The 23,733-nt window shown below is 37.5% G+C and overlaps 1 protein-coding gene across 50 annotated transcripts in view; it reads right to left on the bottom strand.

Annotated features, from left to right (window-relative positions):
- The window catches only part of EIF4G3 (eukaryotic translation initiation factor 4 gamma 3), a 367,607-nt gene that overhangs the window by 130,587 nt on the left and 213,287 nt on the right, over positions 1 to 23,733 (bottom strand). For 31 of the 50 annotated variants that reach the window (XM_016955647.4, XM_063785248.1, XM_063785240.1 and 28 more), the window contains 2 exons: positions 11,586 to 11,694; positions 3,122 to 3,961 (listed from right to left, as the gene is read on the bottom strand). In XM_016955647.4, coding sequence (XP_016811136.1) covers positions 3,122 to 3,961; positions 11,586 to 11,694 — 949 coding nt within the window. The remainder of the gene's footprint in view (positions 1 to 3,121; positions 3,962 to 11,585; positions 11,695 to 23,733) is intronic. The other 19 variants (XM_054663304.2, XM_009450057.5, XM_016955660.4 and 16 more) reach the window with 1 other exon arrangement.

Below are 23,733 nucleotides of genomic sequence, written 5' to 3'. Positions count from 1 at the left end.
CCATATCCCTTATGTTATAACTTTACTGCTTTAACCAACTATCTCTATACCAACTGATATGTTATTTATGTATCAGGTTTCTGAAGCCAGCTTTGAGGTGTTTCATCCTCAGGCAGAGACAAGTAAAAACTATTCTCAAAAGTCACCACCAAAAGACTCTTGGGCAAACCAGACTGTTTTGGTGTTACGATTTATTAACTTCTCAAAGTAAACGGCTGTTATGATTTATTAACTTCTCAAAGTAAACAAGGTATAATAAGTGAATATTACGTGAATAAGTGCAAATAAATTGTAGTCATTAAGCATATGACCACGTCAGGTGGATATACTTAAAGACTGGAGGTAATTTTAATTTTCATTGTTAACTTTTGTGACAAAACCATTAAAAAATATTCGGACAGAAATGAATGGGTCAGAAATGCTTCTGAGGCTTTATAATTTACAAACTGCTGGCCGGGTGTGGTGGCTCATGCCTGTAAACCCAGCACTTTGGGAGGCTGAGGCGGGCGGATCACAAGGTCAGTAGTTCGAGACCAGCCTGACCAACAAGGTGAAACCCCGTCTCTACTAAAAATACAAAAATAAGCCAGGCGTGGTGGCACACGCCTATAATCCCAGCTACTCAGGAGGCTGAGGCAGGAGAATTGCTTGAACCTGGGAGCCAGAGGTTGCAGTGAGCCGAGATTGCACCACTGCACTCCAGCCCGGGCGATGGAGCGAGACTCCACCTTAAAAAAAATTAAAAAAAAAAAAAAAAAAAAAGCTAGAGTTGCAGGGGTTCTTGAAGTTCATTTACTGTTGGATTTTGAAGACTATTAAGATGTACAAGGAAATTATAAAACTTGTAATTCCCTTAAACACATAGGTTAAAAAATCAGGAGACTAGAAAAATGCCAAGAAACTTTACCTCCCAACATCACAAACCTCTGTTATTCCAAGTCATGAAAAAAACAGTTCTTTCTTTTCTAAGTGCTCTCTGGATTACCACTGAAGAGTCTATACTCTTTGATTAAGGTGCTGATGTTCACAATACTAATATTGAGAGCATCTGCATTTCAAACAAATGTACCATGGTATGAACATTATTTAAACCAAAATTCTGTTTGCCCATCCATCCCTGGGCACTGTCTTGCAATATCAGGTCATCTAAGTGGCAAACTGATTTTTAAAAAAAAGAATATATGTCAGAAATGAGTGAAGTATGATTTTGATGCATGGTCTTTTCACTTTACACTTATGTCAATTCTGAGCTATGGTTTGTATCTTCAACTTATATTTCCTATGATTGTTTTGTTTTTCTTTGCTTTTACATTTTAAAAACATTTTTGTTCATTAGTTTCTCTCATTTTTGTAACTATCGTATCACTACAAATGAAAATGAACATTGAAGTGTCAAACAAATTACTGTTCTCCAACAAACACGTGTTTCTTTGGAGGGCATTTACCTACAGCCACACCAACACCAAGTTGTTTACCTTTTTTTTTTTTGTTTTTTGTTTTTTTGAGATGGAGTCTCGATCTGTTGCCCAGGCTGGAGTGTGGCGGCACGATCTTGGCTCACTGCAACCTCTGCCTCCCAGGTTCAAGCAATTCTCCTGCCTCAGCCTCCCGAGTAGCTGGGACTACAGGCCCACACTGCCATGCCTGGCTATTTTTTTTGTATGTCAGTGGAGATGGGGTTTCACTGTGTTGCCAAGGCTGGTCTCGAACTCCTGAGCTCAGGCAATCCACCTACCTCGGCCTCCCAAAGTGCAGGGATTACAGGCATGAGCCACTGCACCCGGCCCCAAGGTTGTTTTTCTAAAGGGTAACTGACAAAACAAGGTCTAAGGTCATCTCTCCACCAAGGAACAAGTTTCCTAAAACAGTGATGGCACTATGAATACTGATGTCAATGGAAGCCAGATAGTTGAGGAAACAGGTAATTTACAAAGATTTATGAAAAATTTCTCACTGTTCCAATTGCCTTGCATTGTTTTCTTTCCTGCGCTGGCTCATGGTGTTCTACAAGATGTTCTGCAGTTCCAAAAGGCCAGACACCTCTTACAGACACTGATGAGGAAATTGTCTCAAGAACTGAGCTGGGCAGAAAAGCCACATCTCAAAAATAGGGATCAGCTTTTGGGTTTGTCAAATGTCCTTATTACACACCTCAAAATAGACAAAAATACTGAGGATGATGGTGACCAAAACCTATTCACTGCATGTCAAGGATCAACTGCTGGAGGAGCACTCATTTATCAAAAAGCCCAATTTGCATAGGCATTACTTAATCTGACAGGCACAGAGAAAGGAAATTATATAGCATAGGGCAATGTTGCAGAAGATAGGCTGTGCTGAATTGTTCAAAGCCAAAACTTCAATATTCCTATGGGCTAACTTATCCTAGAATAGCTGATAAGCCTCAGATAACTTTTGATTAAACTTACAATAACCCAATGGTTAGTTCCTAAGGTCCCAGGTGATGCTACATTAAAAAGAAATAATTTGAACTGGGAAGAATATAATACTCCAAGGATATTAATGACCATGTAAAAATGTACACAAAAAATAAAACTGTTTCAAAAGGCAAAGTGAGAGAACGTTAAGCTTACCTGCAAGTGAATCAACAACAGCATTATATTTTCAAAAATAGTTATAAACCTTTGATGTTCTGATTGCTATATTCCTACATCCAAGATTTAAAAAGTGGTCATGCATAGAAGAGTTCCTTTAGGATTGACTGGGTTTTAAAATTCTAGGAGGACAGAATTAGGGACTATAGACCATCCTGGTTTTTTGTTTTCTAGCCCCAAAGCAGCAAAATTAAGCATTGAGAAACCAATTCATATGAATGAGGCAATAGCAACAACAACAACAACAAAACCCAACATGTTTCGTGACATATACCTTGGAGGCATTTTGTATATTTGGAAATTCTCATTTGCATTTTTAGACAATGGAGTAACTCTTTTGCAGGTTGTACTAAAACACAAACACACCACTGAAGAAACCAGACTAGGAATTTCAGCATTCATTCGATGTTTCTGGAAGTCAAGGAAAGTAGCCAATTAAAAAATAACTCAAACACTGCCTCTTCTTCATGTTCAGCAAGCACGAGATTAATGGCAGAATGGCTTACCTGGGACAGGGCTCCTTCTTGAATTTAAGTTTTGAGAATCCAAAATCTCTTCTGTTTGCCCATCTGCTTCTACCTCTATTTTGTTCTGAATCTCTTTTGCATCTTCACTAAGGCAAGTTCTTATGCTCTCGTCCTCCTCTAGGACTCTCTGGACTGTGATGGCAGCACTCGGAGAACTAATAGTAGTGGCAGCAGCAGGAACAATGACTGGAGTGTGAGGAGGAGAAGCTGGAGGAGTTGGAGGAGTTGGAGGAAAGGAAGGAACTGTGGAAGGGGTGATGGGAGCTGGGATACACTCCAGTTTCATTTCTTCTGGGGGATTTTCGAGAATCTCCAATTCAAGAGTCAATGGCGATACTTCCTGTTTTACTATTTCCACAATGCTCTCCGTGGCTGATAATTTTTCGCTAACTCCATTTATTTCATTAATTAGGTTAGTACTAGAAACCAGTGGAATATCATTAGGTGCTACACTACAGGGTTTCTTGCATATATCATCATCATTTTCATTTGTTGGTAAAGGGTCTGATGTTTCTGTGCAAGATGTGAGGCTGGGTATAGGAATTGTGTCTTCTCTTGGGGATGAGAGTTCACATCTGTCATCTATAGCAGTGGTGAATATTGGTTGGCTACTAACAGCAGAAGAGGTGGGGGCTGCAATTGTACTTCGAGCAACAGAAGAAACAGTGGTAGGTGATGGAGGCAGAGGAAGCTCTGCTATGGATACTATTGCAGTAGTTTCAGATGTCTGGCCTTCTTGTTCTTTCTTCTCTCCACTGAGGACTAGCCTAAGGACTGGGGAAGGAGACTTTAACACTGGATCTGGTTTTGGCTTCTCCTCTGGGGAAAAAAAAAATAAGTTTTAAGAATAATTCTTGGATCAGAGACTACATATTGCCTTGGGCCAATTCTTTCAATCTCTTACCCTAAATTACAGGTAACAGAACAGAGACCAATATATTAGACTTATTCTGGTATACCAAAAACATTGTCTCTTTTCTTTTTTTACTTAAACCTACTATTTACTTGGTATCCAATACATAAAGTCTGTTTTGGAGTAAGAGAAGGAATCTATTCACCAAAAAATTATATATCAAGAATACAACTGAAAAGCTCATCAAAACTGAGGCTAAACCATTCTTGGTTTAAGAGTGAGGCTTTTCTTTAAGGTAGGAAAACCTTCATTTCTACCACTTCTCGTTCCCTAAAAAACTTTTTTTCCAAGGATATATTATAGTGGCAAAACAGTACAAGGGCAAACAATTAAAAATTAAATTATTATAAAGGGACTGATGTTATTTTTTATTCTATATATTTTTGTATTTGGGGAGATAATTTTTATTTTAAAAAGTATTACTTGTATAAAAACTCAAGATAAAGCATCACATTTTATTTAATGAAATTTATTATCAGTGAAATCAAACTATTCTCAGTAACTGATAAAAATCAGTTTCTAAATTAATTTACCCTTCAATTCTCAATGGAAGTATATAACCAGAAATAATGTAAGGTATAAAAATGGAAATTGCTGGGCTTGGTGGCACATGCCTGTAATCCCAACTACTCAAAAGGCTGAGGTGGGAGGATCACTTGAGCCCAGGAGTTTGAGGTTGCATTGAGCTACGAATGCATCACTGCACTCCAGCCTGGGCAACTGAACAAGATCCTGTCTCTAAACAAAACAAAAAAAACAAAATTTATCTTGTGTCTTTACATGTAAAACAATTCAGGAGAAAAAAAAGTTAATACACGAATAAATCCAATGAAAAAGAAAACAATATACATATAGTATGAAAATACTAGTATTTCATAGTATGAAATAGTTTGATATAATATACAAAAATGCATCTGTGTATATATAGAGAGAATGAGACGGAGAGAGAAGAGAAGCTGGTCATCATAATGCGGGTACCAGAAAAACACAAGGAACAATAATTAACAATAATTTCCACATTTTTATTAATAAATTCCTGGTAAATTGATATGTGATTCATCCCTGAGTGGAGGAAACCAAAGGAGATTTAGACTGGCTTCCAGCCTTGTGCTTCCTTAGCACAATAAACAGGCTCCATGGAAAAACATATACTCATGAGTATGTTTATCAAATGACAACAAAAGATTCAAGCACTATTAAAAGACAACCTAAACTGAGACTACTTTCTCCAACAGAATTTTTTATACATCAATGAAAGTGAGTCTTTACAATAAATTGTAATTATGTGAAAGCAAATATGCAGTTTATCAGATAAATAGGTATTAAATATTACCATTAAGATATTATTAATTCATTCACTGTAATGACACTTATTAGCCTTAAAATATACTTTTATTTACAGGCACAGAAACTGGTGCTTCTAAAATTGGACTTTTCTTAGTTACTGCAGTGATGAAATAGAATCAATAGTCTCTCATTGCCAAATCCCTCAGACTAAGTTGACAGGGCAACAGACAAAAATATTTCAGGAAAACGTGTCTTTATTTTGTGTGTGTGTGTGTGTGTGTGTGTGTGTGTGTTTGTGTATGTTCGTTCTAGATGGAACACACCATATATAACAAATATGTATTTATCAAGATATCTTTGATGAAAATAATTTCCAGCTCACTGGAGTAACTGCTAAATAAGTCACCCAGATTACATAATACCACTGTGAAAGCTTATCAGAATAACACCCTTTATGACCACTGACTGAAACCTAGATGCAGTAAATTTAAAAATAGGGCAGGGTGTGATGGCTCGCATCTGTAATCCTAGCACTTTAGGAGGCTGAGACAGGAGGATCTCTTGAGCCTAGGAATTTGCGATAAGCCTCGGCAACATAGTGAGACCTTTTGTCTACAAAAATTTAAAAGATTAGCCAGGTGAGGTGGCGCAGACCTGTAGACCCAGCTACTCGGGAGGCCAAGATGGAAGGATTGTTTGAGCCCAGGAGGTTGAGGCTGCAGCAAGCTGTGATCATGCCACTGCACTCCAACCTGGGCAATAGAGCAAAACGCTGTCTCAAAATGAAAAAGGGAAAAGAAAAGTGGGGAGAAGGAGAGAGGGGGAGCGGGGTGGGGGGACAGAGAGAGAGAGAAAAAGAGAAATTGATTCTCACATTAAATATCTAATAAGAGTATGTCAATTCAATTATTAATGTTGGGAAACAATTTCTGATAGCAAAAAATAAAACAAAAGTAGACCTATGATTGATAAACTTCTATACACACTTCAGAAAAATCTAGTATTGAAAAACTTAGGCCAGGCATGGTGAGCTCATGCCTGTAAATCCCAGCACTTTGGGAGGCCAAGGGGGAGGATCACTTGAGCCCAGGAGGTCTCAAACTACAAGACCTAATTTCTACAAGCTGGGCATGGTGGTGTGCATTCGTGGTCCCAGGTACTCAGGAGGCCAAGGTGAGAGGACCACCTGAGCCCTGGAGGTTGAGGCTGCAGGGAGCTGTCATCGCACCACTGTACTTCAGCCCGGGTGATACAGTGGAGTGAGACTCTATCTCAAACAAAACAAAACAAAAAAAATTGTGAGTTCTTCATTCTAAAATAAAAGTCCTTTAACCCACTAATTAAAGCTTTAATACAGAAAGCTGAAAATGCAGAAAGCTGAAAACACAGTAGAGCTAAATTAAAAAAAAAACACTTATTTTATCCCTCTAAAGACTTCTATTATAAAAAGTTTGGCCATCTTTAGGAATTTGCAGGAATTCCAGCTTTAAGAATTTTTCTAATAATCGTGAAAGGGTTAGCAAAGATAGATGTCTAGAATATTTAAGGCAACACTATTTATAATGCAAGAAAAAAGGAGAAAAAAGGAAATCAACTAAATGTTCAACAATAGAGATTTATTAAAGAAATGATAATCTGGGCATATAATGGCATACTATGCAATATTTAAAATATGTTTTTAAAAGAGTATTTAATGATATGGAAAGTTGTTTGTAATAAAAGATATGTTTTGTTCTGTTTCTGAGACACAGTCTTGCTCTGTCGCCTAGGCTGGAGTGCACTGGTGTGATCTCAGCTCACCGTGACCTCCACCTCCCAGGCTCAAGCAATCCTCCTACCTCAGCCTCCCAAGTATCTGAGACCACATGTACGAGCCACCATACCTGGCTAATATTTTTATTTTTTGTAGAGACAGGGTATCGCTATGTTACTCAGCTGGTCTTGAATTCTTGAGCTCAAGCAATCCTCCTGCCTTGTCCTCCCAAAGTGCTTAGATTACAGGCGTGAGCCACTGCATCTGGCAAGAATTTGTTTGTTTGTTTGTTTGTTTTTAGTGGGGCACAAAACTGTATGTAGAACCCAATTTGGTAACTTAAAAAAATGCTTAGTACTAACATATGTGCATAGGGGAAAGTCAGCTTATTAATAATGGCTCTGAGTAATCAGACACATACTTTTTCATTTTGCTTAGCTGTAGTTTCCATAAAGAGTGCCAAATTTATAAGAAGAATAAAATTGCTCCCTTTTATTCTCATATGGTGGTGGAATCAATGACCAAGACTGGGTTGTCTTTTGGTTGTCACAAGTCTCTCAATGACTGAGAAGATGCTATTGTCATTTAATAAGCAGAGAGAGGAATGCTGAGCATCCTGCAATTTGAGGTACAGTCTCACTTGACAAAGAATAGGTCCTAAATGCCAGCAGAGTCCCAAATGAACAACACTGCTATGAATGGTTGAATTACAAACAGAATACCATTCACTGAACACACTAGGTGCTTTCAACAGGCACTAAGATTAAGACTAAGGCACCAACTAACTCCTTTAATTATCCATACCATATCCTCAGTACAATGGATTTAATGTTCTTTCTCACTCAGTAAATAGCAATCATTTCAGCTGTGTACTATCAATACCAAGCAAAAATTTTAATTCATTCAACAGTTGTTCTCTCTACAAACCAATGTGAAGTATTCCCTATGTCTTCATAAGGTGCCAAACAAATGTAAAATGGTAGATTTGTCTGGAACCTTGGCCTTCATGTAAATATTCTAGCTCTTCATGTCAAAAACTCTGAGAAACCAGAAGCTTAATAATGGCAGCTAACATTTGTTAAGCACTTATTATGTGCCAGGAACTGGGTCAAATACCATACATACATTGTCCCTTTTAATTCTCACAACCACGATTGGGGTAGAAATTATTTGCCTATTTTACATATGAGGAAACTGAGGGTTTTAGAGATCAGTCACAGGCCCAAAGTCATATAAGTAGCAAGTGCTCAAGTCTGAGAATGATTTCAAATCCCACATTCTTCCAACTTTTTGGAGGAAAGGGGAGGCTTATGGAAACAGAAGTACTTAAGTCAATCAAGCAGGAGGGAGACTTTAGAGTTAACATGAGATTGTGTAACTGAGTACAAACTCTCAGTAAAGACATTTCTATTGAGAAAGAAAAAAGCAATCTGCAAAATGTAGAGACTGTTGTTTCTGGGAGTAATATAACAATCTTTGAAAAAAGTCAGTTTTTATATGCTAATTTCAAAAGGAATCTACAGTGAAGAAGGAAATTTTTAAAAACTCCTTGGCTGGCTGAGGTAGCTCCCGTAATCCCAGCACCTTGGCAGGCCGTAGCAGGCAGGTCGTTTGAGCTCAGGAGTTTGAGACCAGCCTACACAACATGGCAAAACCTCGCCTCTAGAAATACAAAAATTAGCTGGTCATGGTGGTTCATGCCTGTAGCTCCAGCTACTCAGGAGGCTGAAGTGAGAGGACTGCTTGAGCCTGGGAGGTGGAGGCTACAGTGAGCCATGATCGTGTCACTGCACTCCATCCTGGGTGATAGAACGAAACCCTGTCTCAAAACAGAAGAAAAAAGAAAAAAAATCCTCAGTGTAAAGAAAAAAACCATTTTCTCTGAAAAAAATAGTGAGCCCTTTCTAACATTACATAAATTTGGTTAAAAAAAAAAAACTCTGAAAACAGTAATATTTTAGATATCGGCAGGCTATGGATGAAATTAGAAATGTTACTGTTTGACTAGCCAAGAAAGAAAAAAGAGAGAGAGAGATGAAAGAAAGAACGAGAGAGCAAGAGAGAGAAAGAAAGAAAGAAAGAAAGAGAGAAAGGGAGAGAGAAAGGGAGTAAGGGAAAAATAGAGAAACAAAGAAAGAGAGTTAGTTTTCTGATGAATAGTTGGTACTAAAAGGAAGATAACAGTAATTCCAGAGCGTTAGTTATAACCTCTGAAATGCACTTAAAGTACTATAAGTTTTTCTTTTCATCAAGGTAACCTGAATACTTTCCAATTAAGCCTATATTATACACCAGTTAGATATGTTGATGTTGTTATTCAAATTTCCACTAAGCAAAACAAAAACAAAAACCTGAGAGGAAATCAAGTCTGCATTCCTTGTCTGGAAATCTGGGCCTAAATATGACAAAATGCAGGGATCTCATAATCTAAAAATTTTAACATTATTTTTCACAAAATAATGGCAAACGCAATAATACTGTCTTCAGGAAGGACAGAACTATCATCATCAAAGTATGTGATAAATTTTTTTTAAAATCCTGGCACAGCTACAGAGAAAGTCTGCACAGAAGATATATTTTAAGGCCTCTTTGCATGGGAAGTATTCAATATGCTTAGCATAATTCTAACCAGCAAAAAGATTACACATTTGCGAAAGTGCAATGAAGTTTTGAAGGGAAATACTCTGAGAATTATTCTCCACTAAGATTAAAAACATTCTGAATTTTGACTCAAAACGACTTTATCACTGAAGGTAGCAAGTCGCCTTCCACATTTGGTCTACAGTCTGTAATTTTGCAAGGTAAATGGTTTTACTATTTAAAGAATTCGCTTGAAGCATGCAGGAGTTCTCCTTTAACTCAAAATGTTGCTGAAAGAAGTTCTTGACAGTGCAGTTTTTTGAAGCATGCCAGATTAGGGATCACTAACTATCTTTTGGTTTAAAACTATCTTATATAACAAATACAGTATAGGACCTGTCTGTTCAAGAGTATCAGGCTTCTCAATACTCAGGGGGAAAATGAAATTTCTATACTAAAAACACATATCATAATCTTTGTTTGATGTAAAAATCAATGAAATCATGTATTAGAAGTACATCTTTCAGAAAGTTTATAAATGTGATTAACTAACTTGCAGTCTACCCAAAAACCTTTAATATTAAATATATCTATTTTATGGGCCATTCCTAAATATTTTTTAAAGGATAATTTTTAGTCCGGGCATGGTGCCTCAGGCCTGTAATCCCAGCACTTTGGGAGGCTGAGGCAGGCAGATCATTTGAGGTCAGGAATTTGAGAGCAGCCTGGCCAACATGGTGAAACCCCGTCTATACTAAAAATACAAAAATTAGCTGGGCATGGTGGTGCATGCCTGTAATCCCAGCTACTCGGGCGGCTGAGGCAGGAGAATAGCTTGAGCCCAGGAGGAGGAGGTTGCAGTGAGTCAAGACTCTGTCTCAAAAAAAAAATAAAAATAAAAATAATTTTTAGAAAATCTATATACTAACTATAGAGCTATAGAATAAACAAATAGTTTGGAGGAATAAATAATTCAAGAAAGTAAGAAGGTACATGGCTTCCATATTGATATCCAATCATTTTTAGAAATCTGAAACATAAAGCAGGGTCAAAGTTACTTGCTTCCCCGAACTATGTTTAGAATTCTCTCTCAATTTTAGCAAAGGTCAAGTTAAAATACAACTAGGCAGGAAAGAAAGACTATGATATCCCACTTTCTGGTATGAGATTTCCCTTAAGTTTTCTATTATATTCCCAAAGGCACAGTATTTATTTCAACAAACATTTGGCACCTTCATGTTCAAGTTCAATAGGAGCAGAGACCTTAGTGTACTATTCCTTAATACAGCATTAATGACTATAATTTACTAAGCACTTTTCCTGTGATAGGTATGTTCCCACAGTAATCCTGTCAAGCACATAGGTCTTTATTCCATTCTATCAGTGAAGAAACTGAGACACACAAGGTCAGTGGCTCAATCAAGACCAAATAACTAGTGCATGATGGAGCCGGGATTGGAACTTGGCTCCATCTCCAAATGTGGCTATAGAAGCCCAAACTTGTAAGAAGAAATGTTTTATCTTTTTTTCTTTTTTAAAATAGCAAGATACCTAGGGACATGCTGAATATATAAGCTAAACTGTATTGTTCTTGTAAAGTAATATATGCTAGGATTTCTCCCTCCACTTCCCACCTTGTTTTAAAGGGCAGTTTAAGGCAGCTAACCTTTAAACTGTATACAGATACTAACAGTGAGAGATTAAACAAATGTATGAAATAATTTTACCAATCATCCCTACTTTAGTTTCCTAGAGGCAGAATACTTTAATTTTCTGCCTCAAAGCTTTGTTTAAAGGTGGGTGTCTAAATAATCCTTGGATGCTGTACTCTTACTCTTGAATGCTGACGGCAATGTAATTAATAAAAAAGAGACTAAAGATAAGAGGGAGGAAAACAGTCATACACAAACCTTGCTTCTGGTCGCTAGCTGCAGTGACAGGGGTGCTGGCAGCAAGATGAGCGCTCTCCACAGTCCCATAAACCACAGGGCTGTGCTCGGGGACCTGGCTGGGCAGCTGCTGGGATTTGAAGTACAAAAAAGGGTGATAATGAGCGTGCGAACATAAAAACTAGCAACATGGAACCCAAGCAAGTAGGGAAGACAGTAGAGCACGGGAGATCACAAAATTAAAAAAGGAAAGCAAGGAAAAAATATATAGTCCAATTTAATAAATTCAAAAGTACATGGGAAGTCAGGGAAGATAAAGAAAGAGGCAGCAGAAAAAGAGGAAGGAAAAGAAATGATTACTATTAACCACAGCAAGAGAAGACAGCACAACAATCATTAGCACAATTTATTCCCCAGTGTTCCTTCTAAGGACAAGCCGACTTGTCAACCTAACAACAGACGTCACATCTGAGAAGGAATTTAACACCCTCCCAAAGACCAAGAAGGATTTGGTCAACTTCATGTATAAATTACCTAGCAAAGCAGGACAAACAGAAAATGTAATGAGGCTGAAAAGCGGTTACAGATTCAAGAAAACAATATTGAAAAATGATTCCTGCTACTTATCCATGTAAGCATACAGGTGAAATGCAACTTTGAAAGTATATAATAAAGCAATTTTACCATAAAATGTCTACAGGTTCTGGGTCAAATATGGTATTTTCAGAATCAGAAATCTTGACTAAAATATTGGGTGTTTCAGAGATATAAGGAAACTCATTTTCACTCAGGCATTGTATTAGAATGAAAAATGGCCATCAAAATCCAAGCAGGATAGGGTGAGAAAAATCACAGCTATTGCTCAACTTAGAGGGAACAGAATTACACAAGAGAGGACATGAACATTCATTCTACATCACATTCCAGGCAGGTATTCATTCAGGATTTGAGGGTTACACAAGCCACGAAACAAAGCAGTGTCTCTCCTCGGAGATCTAAGGTCAATTTTTTTGGTATCTATAATATCCTACAACGAATTCTATCAGTGCTATCAGAGTAGAGCTCCCTGCACAATTCTATTTTTCTTTTTACTTTTTTTTTTCTGGGGAGTAGGGATGGGGAGATTAAGATGTGGGTGAGTGTGGGCAAACAGAGACACTTAAAAAGTGAGAGTTGATAAAAAAATATTTTCAAGTCAGTAAGTGTCACTTAAAATGGGAATATAAAATGAAATGGACACATACAATTTAGGATGATAGATATCATTTAAGTAACTATGCTTTTCAGAATGTACAACATGAAATTTATATTTGACTATATAAGGCTTATATAGAATAATAGACAGAAATAGGGAAAATGCTATCATTTCACCTATTCATTAGACCAAGAAAATGTTCATATTCCACAATTCTAAATGAAGACTACTAAAATTATATTTCTATATAAAAAAATGGAGAGTTACTGTTTTCACGGGGACAAATAAAGAAAATAGCACTGCTGTAATTACTCTGAATCCTTAGTTTCAGTGGGAAAAAAATGCCTTACTGAAATTCAATAGAAAGGTTCACAGCTAAAACTAAAAATACCGATTTTTCAGTTCTATAGGCTGAAAAGAGATCTGGAATAAAGGAAACACTCCATGTTATTTAGCATTCATTAAGCAGTTATCCACATTTCCCAGGAAAAAAAGATTTGTAAATTGTATCATTTACCTAAAAGGAAAAAAATATTAACTACTCCAATTGCCTGGGAAATTAATAACCAAATAAAAAGGGGGGGGGCAGGGTAAGTGCTAAAAGTAGGTCACAAAAATGACATTCATAGAAAAAGTAAGATGTTTAAGACAGTAAAAGGCTACTAGAGTCAATGATTTTTCCATCTAAAATACCTTCAATCATATAAAAGATGGACATTTTAAAATAACAAAGTCCTAGAAAGAATCTATGTATAAAGAGTCGTAAGAAAGGAGTGAGATAATATGTTTGTTAAGTTACAATTTGAAATCCAAGTATCCAGTACATAGGTATATAGCCACAAATGCTGGGAAAGTACTTCTCAGGTCTCACAGCTATGAAATGTAGAACTAAAGATCCTACAGTCTCCTTCAACTTTATCATTTTATAAGCCTCCAACAGTACTAATAAAATCATAACGTATTAACATATAATTCAACACTTTTTTTTTTTTTTTTGAGACGGAGTCTTGCTCTGTCACCAGGCAGGAGTGCAGTGGTGCAACCTTGGCTTACTGAAACCTCTGCCTCCCAGGTTCAAGTGATTCCCCTGCCTCAGCCTCCTGAGTAGCTGGGGCTACAGGTGTGCGCCACCACACCCAAACTAATTTTTTGTATTTTAGTAGAGACAGGGTTTCACCATGTTAGCCAGGGTGGTCTTGATCTCCTGACCTCGTGATCCGCCTACCTTGACATCCCAAAGTGCTGGGATTACAGACGTAAGCCACTGCGCCCCGCCAGAATTCAATACTTTAGTCTTGTTCAGAATTAGTTTTAATTTAGGATAATCTTGTCAAATTGTAGTTTAACCTCCAATTTCATCTCTTCTCTCCTAAAGAAGTAACTCAACCAGGCCAGGTGTTATGGCTCATGCCTGTAATCCCAGCACTCTGGGAGGCCAAGGCAGACAGATCACCAGAGGTCAAGAGTTCGAGACCAGCCTGGCCAACATGATGAAACCCCGTCTCTACCAAAAATACAAAAATTAGCCAGGAGTGGTGGCAGGTGCCTGTTAATTCCAGCTATTCGGGAGGCTGAGGCAGGAGAATTGCTTGAACCCAGGAGGTGGAGGTTGCAGTGAGCCGAGGTCGCGCCACTGCACTCCAGCCTAGGCAACAAGAGCAAGGCTCCGTCTCAAAAACAAGCAAACAAAGAAACAAACAGTCTATAACAAAGGAGTTCCTTATCTTCCCAAAGAAAAATAATGATGAACTATTTTACTAATCAATAAGTCAGAAAAATCAGGAAACATACCAAGTACTGTGACACAAAACATCACATCCAATGCTGTATGCATTTTGATACATATAAAGAAATTAAGCTAGACAGTTAAGAATATATTTAAGGAATTTCAAAGCCACTGCATTTTAGTCACTTTCACTATTGGTGGGAATGAAAATTTATAAAATCATTCTGGAAAGGCAATCACTACCAAAATATAAAATAACTCAATAAAGATGCTAAGGAAGTCAGAGTTAAAAGGTCAGGGTCATTTAGCAAGTCTTCGCACACTGTTGCAACAGCTCATCAATTATGTAAATGGTAAACTCCCCTGTCAAATTTTTCAAAATCAAGGTTCTGATTGGTACAAGGAAAAAAAATAAAGTGTTTCTCACTTATAAACTAGAGTGAAAAGAGTTTAACGGAGGGCAAGATATTAGATTCCTGATAGTGTTTGAGAAAAATTCTTTATAAATTCTCCTTTAGAACCTACTCAAAGATTTATATACTAAATTTGAAGTATTGACCTCAAGAGATCGTGGTAAGCTTAGGCCCACATACTGGAGGAATTCATTTTTTAAAAACATAATGTTTACCTATTAAGTAAACAGGCAACAGAATCTAAATTTGTTCTTTAATACTTCTTTGCACAATTCAAAATTCATTTTTCTTTACATAGGCACATTGTTTTGCACAAAAAGGGGTCACCTTCTTTTGTCTTCTATTTTAATCACATAAATGACAGAATACTTAAGTACAGAGGTGGTTATAGACAAGGGTCAACAACTACAATCCTGGGGCCATATACCTGATTTTGTACTGCCCACAAGGTAAGTTTCTACAATTTCAAATGTTGGCGGGGTGGTGGGGAAAACAAGAGACAAACAGTATTTCTTGACACATGAAAATTATATAAAATTCAAATTTTGGTGCCCATAAATAACATGTTATTGGAAGAGACACACCCATCTATCTACATATTTTCTATAACTGCTTTTGTGCCACAATGGCAGAATCGAAGAGTGCTAAAAGAGACAATATGGCTGCAAAGTCTAAAATATTTACTATCTGGCCCACTAGAGAAAGTATTTGCTGACCTGTAGTGTAATTCATTTAGAGAAAGCCAGAGACTTCAAATAGTTACATAAATATAAGCAAAAAGTTGATTTACTGTCATCATAAGAATCCCATTCAATGACTTTAAAATAATCCTGTATAAATACCTCATGTATTTAACATATATAAAATCTGTGGATAAACAAGTATAGCCTCCACTGAGAAACACTATGAAGGCTAAGAAGCAAAACAAAGGCCAGGCAAGGTGGCTCACGCCTCTAATCCCAGCACTTTGGGAGGCCGAGGCGGGTGGATCACGACGTTAAGAGTTCAAGACCAGCCTGGCCAAGATGGTGAAACCCCATCTCCACTAAAAATACAAAAATAAGCTGGACACAGTGGCAGGCACCTATAATCTCAGCTACTCGGGAGGCTGAGGCAGGAGAATTGCTTGAACTCGGGGGGTGGAGGTTGCAGTGAGCCGAGATCGCGCCACTGCATTCCAGCCTGGCGAGAGAGTCAGACCCCGTCTCAAAAAAAAAAAAAAAAAAAAAGCAAAACAATAATATACTTAATGATGCCAGGAAAAAGTACCAAAACATGCTTCTTTCTTACGTAGGAATTTCTCCCATTCTCTCATTAGAACGGTGTGTGTCAATATGTGTGTATTTCCTCCTGATGTTTAACTTGTACAAAACACTATGAATCTACTCATGGCTAAGACAACATTCCTGGGTTCACAGAGCTTATATTCTATCAAAGGAAACATATGGTATAGACCACAAAATTAATCATTTAATCACTATAGGTATAAATGCTTTACTGGGAAAGTTAAGAGTACAAAGATGACCCATAATCTGGGGTTCTGACTTTGTGACGTATGTGAGGAAGATACTCTGAGTAAGCAACATTCAGGTTGACTTTCAAAAAATCAATGTGAATGTTGGCATGTAGGAGGAAGGGCAGTTAGACGCATCTCATGCAGAGAGAACACACGTATGAAGATTCTAAAAGGAAGAGTATTCCATGATCAACTCCCTTATGTAAAAGGTAAGAGGGATGCAGAAAGAACAGGGGAATCTGGTGTGAAATGAGGCAGGCAGGAGTCAGGCAGACAGGCCTTACAGGCCAGACCAAGGGTTTTTGGTCTTTATCCCCATAGCAATGGGAAGCCAGGGCCAGGTTTTAAGCAGCAATATGATATAATCAGATTTGTGTTTTATTTTTTAGTTTTTTTTTTTTGAGACAGGATCTCACTCTGTCACCCTGGCTGGAGTGCAGTGGTGCAATCACAGCTCACTGCAGCCTCGACCTCTTGAGTTCAAGTGTTCCTTCCACCTCAGCCTCCTAAGCAGCTAGGACCACAGGTGTGTACCAACATGCCCAGCTATTTTTTCTTGTATTTTTTGTAGAGATGGGGTCCCAGTATTTTGCCTGGGCTAGTCTTGAACTCCTGGGCTCAAGTAATCCTCCCGCCTCAGCCTCCTAAAATGCGGAGATTACAGGCATGAGCCATCACACCTGGCTGATATTTTATAAAGATAATTCTGACCACTGCATGGAGAATGAACTAGAGCAAGGAAACAGCAGTTACAAGAATGCAATTTTCAAGGTTACTTCAGTAGTCCAAGGGAAATAATTTTGGTGGTAATAATGGGGGGCAGTTACTGAATTTTACTTAAATGTAGGGGGTAAACTGACTGGGCTTGATTAGGTAACTGACGACACATGGTAGAGAGGGTATCTATGAGGAGAGAGGGGTAAAAAGAAAAACATTAGGTTTCTGGTTTCTGAGATGGGGCCAGTCTGAGAAAGGGAACACTGGAGGAGACATAAGGTTTGGAAGTCATGGGTTTGGTTAGAGGAAAACCATGAACTCCAGTTTTGAGGTTGTAGGGCTTGTGAAATAACTGAGTACAGAGATCAAGTCAAAAATTGGGTATCTAACCTGAAGCTCTGAAGTGTTCTCATAATATAACAATATATGACATGCCATAACAAGCACCTCCTTTAATACAAAGGCAATAAAAAAACAATAAATAATGACCATAGCAATAATATAATGGTAACAATAATTCCACTGAATTCTAATGCAGGAATTACAGGATGTAAGGACTACAATAGGCATCAACCACATAGATCAGTTCTTTCTATACTAATTCTTTCTATACTAATATGGTTTGACTGTCCCCACCCAAATCTCATCTTGTAGTTCCCATAATCCCCATTACACACCTCAAAAATTCTATGAATATGGACTTTTGTATGTTTCTGTATGGACAGTTAGTCAATAGTGAAGAGACACTGGATAGTATTTTGTGGGGAAACGGTGTGATATGATTTATGTTTTAAAAAGATCACTCACTTGGGCTGTTGTGTACAGAATCAACAGAGGAGAGGCAAGACAGAAGCAGAGAGATGAGTGAGAAAGTTCCTGTTGTCTAGGGAGAGCAAAGTGGCTTAGGCTACAATAACAGCAGTGAAGGTGGTGGGAATGAGTCAAATGGGACTTGCTGATGTAATGACTGTGGAGAGTGAAATTAAGAGGATTTAAAGGTGATTCCTAGGCTTAGAACCTCAGCAACTTAGGTAGACTAGAGTATAATTTACAAAAAACAAAAAACAAAAAACAAGGAGAGCACATCAAACACCTGCTGAAATATTTTATTTTATTCAATTTTTTGAGACAGGGTCTCGCTCTGCCACTCAGGCTGAAGTGCAGTAGCATGACCACAGCTCACTGTAGCCTCAAACTCCCAGGCTCAAGCAATCCTCCTGCCTCAGAGACAGGGTATCGATATGTTGCCAGGGCTGGTGAACTCCTGGGCTCAAGCAATCCCCCCAGCTTGGCCTCCCAAAGTACTGGGATTACAGGCATGAGCAACCGCGCCTAGCCCTGAAATAGTTTATAACGAAGGGGTCACAAACTCAAATCCCTTCAGAAACCTTAATATGTGATGCAAAAGGGAGTAAATAATAACAGAACAACTTAACAAACTAGAGGGTGTATGCTTGGGCTAACAGTATTCAGATTGATGAAATATTGTTTTTTCTTTAAACACTGACCTGACAAGACAATACACATCTGCAATAGAGAACATCCTTGAAAGCAATGAAAGGTTGCCAAGGTCAGAAATGATGAGAGGAAACCCGGACACTCAAAATAAAATCTTGAAGGCAGACTTAAGAGGGCTTAAGAAAATGATTTTTAAAGTTCTTGGGGGTAAAAGGAACCCTCAAAACTACACAGATACATGGAAATTAAATAATCTGTTTCTACATGGTATCTGGGTTAATAATGAAATCAAGATGGAAAAATTATCTGAATCAAATGATAATAATGACACAAGTTATCAAAACCTCTGGAGTACAGCAAAAGAAATGCCAAGAGCAAAGTTTACAGCACTAAATGTCTACATCAAAAAGTCTGAAAGAGTGCAAACTGACAACCTAATGTCATACCTCAAGGAATTAGAAAAACAAGCACAAGCACAAACTAAACAAGACTCTGTCTCAAAAAAAAAAAAAAGAAATAACAGAAATTGCAGCAAAACTAAATGAAATTCAAACAAACAAACAAAAAAAGCATTACAAAAGATCAATGAAACAAAACATTGGTTCTTTGAAAAAATAGATAGACTATTCACTAGAATAACCAAGAAAAGAGAGAAGATTCAAATAAGCTCAATTAGAAATGAAACTGGAGACATTACAACAAACACCAGAGAAATAAAAAACATCACTCGAGACTACTATGAACAACTTTATGCATACAAACTATAAAACCTAAAGGAAATGGATAAATTCCTGGAAACATACCACCCTCCTACATTAAATCAGGAGGAAAGACAAACCCTGAACAGACCAATGACAAGCAGCAAGATTGAATCGGTAATTTAAAAATTTCCAACACACAAAAAAAGCCTGGACCAGATGGATTCATGGCTAAATTCTACCAGACATTCAAAGAAGAACTGGTACCAATCCTACTGAAACTATTCCAAGTGACTGGGAAAGAGAGAATCCTCCCTAAATCATTCTATGAAGCCAGTATCACCCTGATACCTAAACCAGGAAGGAACACACAAAAAAAGAAAACTACAGACCAATTTCCATGATGAACACAGATATAAAAACTGTCAACAAAATACTAGCTAACCAAATGCAACAGCACATCAAAAAGATAATTTATCATGATCAAGTGGGTTTTATTTCAAGGATGCAGAGATGGTTTAACATATGTAAGTCAATAAATGTGATACATCACATAAAAAGAATTATAAACAAAAACCATATGACCATCTCAATAGACGCTGAAAAAGCATTCAACAAAATCCAGCAGCCCTTTATGATAAAATCCTCAACCAAGTAGGCAAAAAAGGGACTTACCTCAAAATAGTAAAATCCATATATGACAAAACCACAGCCAATATCATACTGAATGGGAAAAAGTTGAAAGCATTCTCCCTGACAACAGGAACAAGACAAGGATGCCTACATTTCACCACCTCTATTCAACATAGTTTTGGAAGTCCTAGCTAGAGCAATTAGGTAAGAGAAAGAAATAAAGGGCATCCAAATTGGAAAAGAGGAAGTCAAACTATCACTGTTTGCAGATGATATAATTGTATACCTAGAAAACCCTAGAGACTCCTCCAAAAGACTCCTAGATTTGATAAATGAGTTCAATAAAGCCTCAGGTTACAAAATAAATGTACACAAATCAGTAGCACTGCTATACACCAACAACGACCAAGCTGAGAATTAAATCAAGAATTCAATACCTTTTACCACAGCTGCAAAAATAAAATGAAATACCTAGGAATATACTTAACTAAGGAGGTGAAAATCTCTACAAGGAGAAATACAAAACGCTGCTGAAAGAAATCACAGATGACACAAACAAATGGAAATGCATCCCATAATCATAGACTGGAAGAATCAATGTTGTGAAAATGGCCATACTACTAAAAGCAATCTACAGATTCAATGTAATTCTCATCAAAATACCAACATGTTTCACAGAATCAGAAAAAAAAATCCTAAAATTCATATGGAACCAAAAAAGGGCCCAAGTAGCCAAAGCAATCCTAGGCAAAAAGGAGAAATCTGGGGGCATCACAATTACTTCAAATCATACAAGGTTATAGTTAACAAAACAGCGTGGTACTGGTATAAAAGTAGGCAAATAACTAATGGAACAGAATACAGAACCCAGAAGTAAAGCCAAGAAAGTACAGCAACTGATCTTCAACAAAGCATATAAAAACATAAATTGAGGAATAGACACCCTATTTAACAAATGGTGCTGGCAAAACTGGCAAACCTCATGTAAAAGAATGAAACGATCCCTATTTCTCACCTTATACAAAAATCAACTCACGATAGATCAAAGACTTAAATATAAGACCTGAAACTGTAAAAATTCTAGAAGATAACATTGGAAACACTCTTCTACACATCAGCCCAGGCAAATAATTCATGAGTAAGACCCCAAAGCAAATGCAACAAAAACGCAAATAAATAGAACCTAATTAAACTAAAAACCTTTCGCACAGCAAAAGAAACAATAGAGTAAAAAGACAACCCATAGAGATGCAAACTACACATCTGATGAAGGAAATCTACAAGGAACTCAAACAAATCAGCAATAATAATAATAATAATAATCCCATCAAAAAGTGGGCAAAGGACATGAATAGACATTTCTCAAAAAAAGATACATAAATTGGCCTACAAACAACATGAAAGCATGCTTAACATCACTAATGATCAAGGAAATGCAAATTAAAACCACAAAGCGATACCATCTTACTGCTGCAAGAATGACCATTATTAAAAAGTCAAAAAACAATAGATGCTGGCATGGATATGGGGAAAAGGGAATGCTTATACGCTGCTGGTGGGAATGTAAAACTGGTGGGAATGTATAACCTCTATGGAAAACAGTACAAAGATTCCTTAAAGAGCTAAAAGTAGATCTACCATTTGATCCAGCAACCCCACTACTGGGTATCTACACAAAGGAAACGAAGTCATCATATGAAAAAGAGATTTGAAAACGTATGTTTATAGCAGTACAATTCACAATTGCAAAGATGTGGAACTAATCTAAGTGCATTTTGATATATAAGTGTATATATCAAAAATAAATTCTGGCTGGGCATGGTGGCTCATGCCTGTAATCCCAGCACTTTGGGAGGCTGAGGTGGGCAGATCAACTGAGGTCAGGAGTTCAAAACCAGCCTGGCCAACAGGCGAAACCCTGTCTCTACTAAAAATACAAAAATTAGCCGGGCATGGTGGCAGGCACCTGTAATCCCAGTTACTCAGGAGGCTGAGACAGGAAAATCACTTGAACCCAGGAGGCGGAGGTTGCAGTGAGCCAAGATCATGCCACTGAACTCTAGCCTGGGCAACAGAGACTCTGTTTCAAAATTAAAAAAAAATTCAGCTGGTGCAGTGGCTCATAGCAGAAATCTGGGAGGCTGAGGCAGGATTATCGCTTGAATTCAGGAGTTTGAGACCAGTCTGGGCAACATAACGAGACCTCATCTTTACTGAAAATAAAAAACATTAGCCAGGCATGGTGGCATGTGCATGTCGTCCCAGCTACTCAGAAGGCTGAGGTGGAGGTGGGAGGATTGCTTGAGCCCAGGATGTCAAGGCTGCAGTGAGCCGTGACTGTGTCACAGCACTCCAGCCAGGGCAACAGACAAGACCCTGTCTCAAAAAAATAAATGAAACAGAAAATTTAACAATTCCGTATGACAGAAGGCACGATTAACAAAGCTAAAACACAATCATCAAACAAGAAAAAAATTTTAACATATGTCAAAGTATTTATTTAACATGTAAAGCCCTCTTATAAATCTGTCAGACAAAAATCATCACCCAAAAGAAACGTGTACAACAGATAATTCATACACCCACAAATAACTGGTGAACATCGAAAACTTCTTAACTTCACAGAATACAGAAAAATTAAACAAGATACTGTTTTTTATTCTGTCAGATAAGCAATGAGTAGGTCTTTGATGGTCTGTGTGCAAATTCCTTAAAAATAATTTTTATTGGCCAGGTATGGTGGCTCACGCCTGTAATCCCAGCACTTTGGGAGGCCGAGGTGGGCGGATCATGAGGTCAGGAGATCAAGACCATCCTGGCCAACGTGGTGAAACCCCATCTCTACTAAAAACACAAAAATCAGCTGAGCATGGTGGTGCATGCCTGTAATCCCAGCTACTCGGGAGGCTGAGGCAGGAGAATCGCTTGAACCAGGGAGGCAGAGGTTGCAGAGAGCCAAGACTGCACAACTGCACTCTAGCCTGGTGACAGAGCAAGACTCCGTCTCAAAAAAATAATAATAATAATTTTTATTACTGCGTAACAGATGTACACAGTTTCAGTGTACACATAAAAATTTAACACATTCATATAATTCAAAGATAAATATTTGTCTTTTCTTTATTCTAAGAGCATTTGAATTCTTCTCTGCTAGCTATTTCAAAATGTACAATGGATTACCGTAAACTATAGTCACCTTACTGATCTACCAAACACTAGATCTTATTTCCTCTATCAAACCATATAGTGTATACAAATTCATTTTAATCTATGAAACAGCATAACAAAGCAAGGATCTCTGCTCATCATGACGAACAGAGAATAGAACACTTTTCAAATGTCCCATTTAAAAACTTTTGAGAGAATCCACCCCAGTTTAGATACCTATTTAAAGTCTACAAGGCTTTACATATTATTGAAAAGAACCATTTAAGTCAAGGGAGGTTACTAATGATAAGTTATTTCATTAAAGATAAAGAAAAATACAATTTAATTTAGTAACCACTATTTTTATCGTAGTCACCACTAAAACAAAAACCATACCTGTATGCTTTAAGGTACAGAATGCTATTAATTTATCAGTGCCTATGACTGAGATGACAAAATGAAATTTTAAAAGATTGGATTTGTTTACATTATACTAGGTATCACCTTCAAATTCTTCATGCAGGAATGTAACTATTTACTGCACATATTAACATATAACATGAATATCATAACCGAAGCTATAGAACCAATTCTAGGAAACTATTACTGCTAAACCATGAAATGAACTACAGTTGACCCTTGAACAATTCAGGAGCTAGAGGAACT

Source organism: Pan troglodytes, chromosome 1 (assembly GCF_028858775.2).
Source record: "Pan troglodytes isolate AG18354 chromosome 1, NHGRI_mPanTro3-v2.0_pri, whole genome shotgun sequence".
Lineage (NCBI taxonomy): Eukaryota > Metazoa > Chordata > Mammalia > Primates > Hominidae > Pan > Pan troglodytes.
Note: the sequence above shows the minus strand (reverse complement) of the source record. Positions and strands in the feature narration are given on the sequence as shown.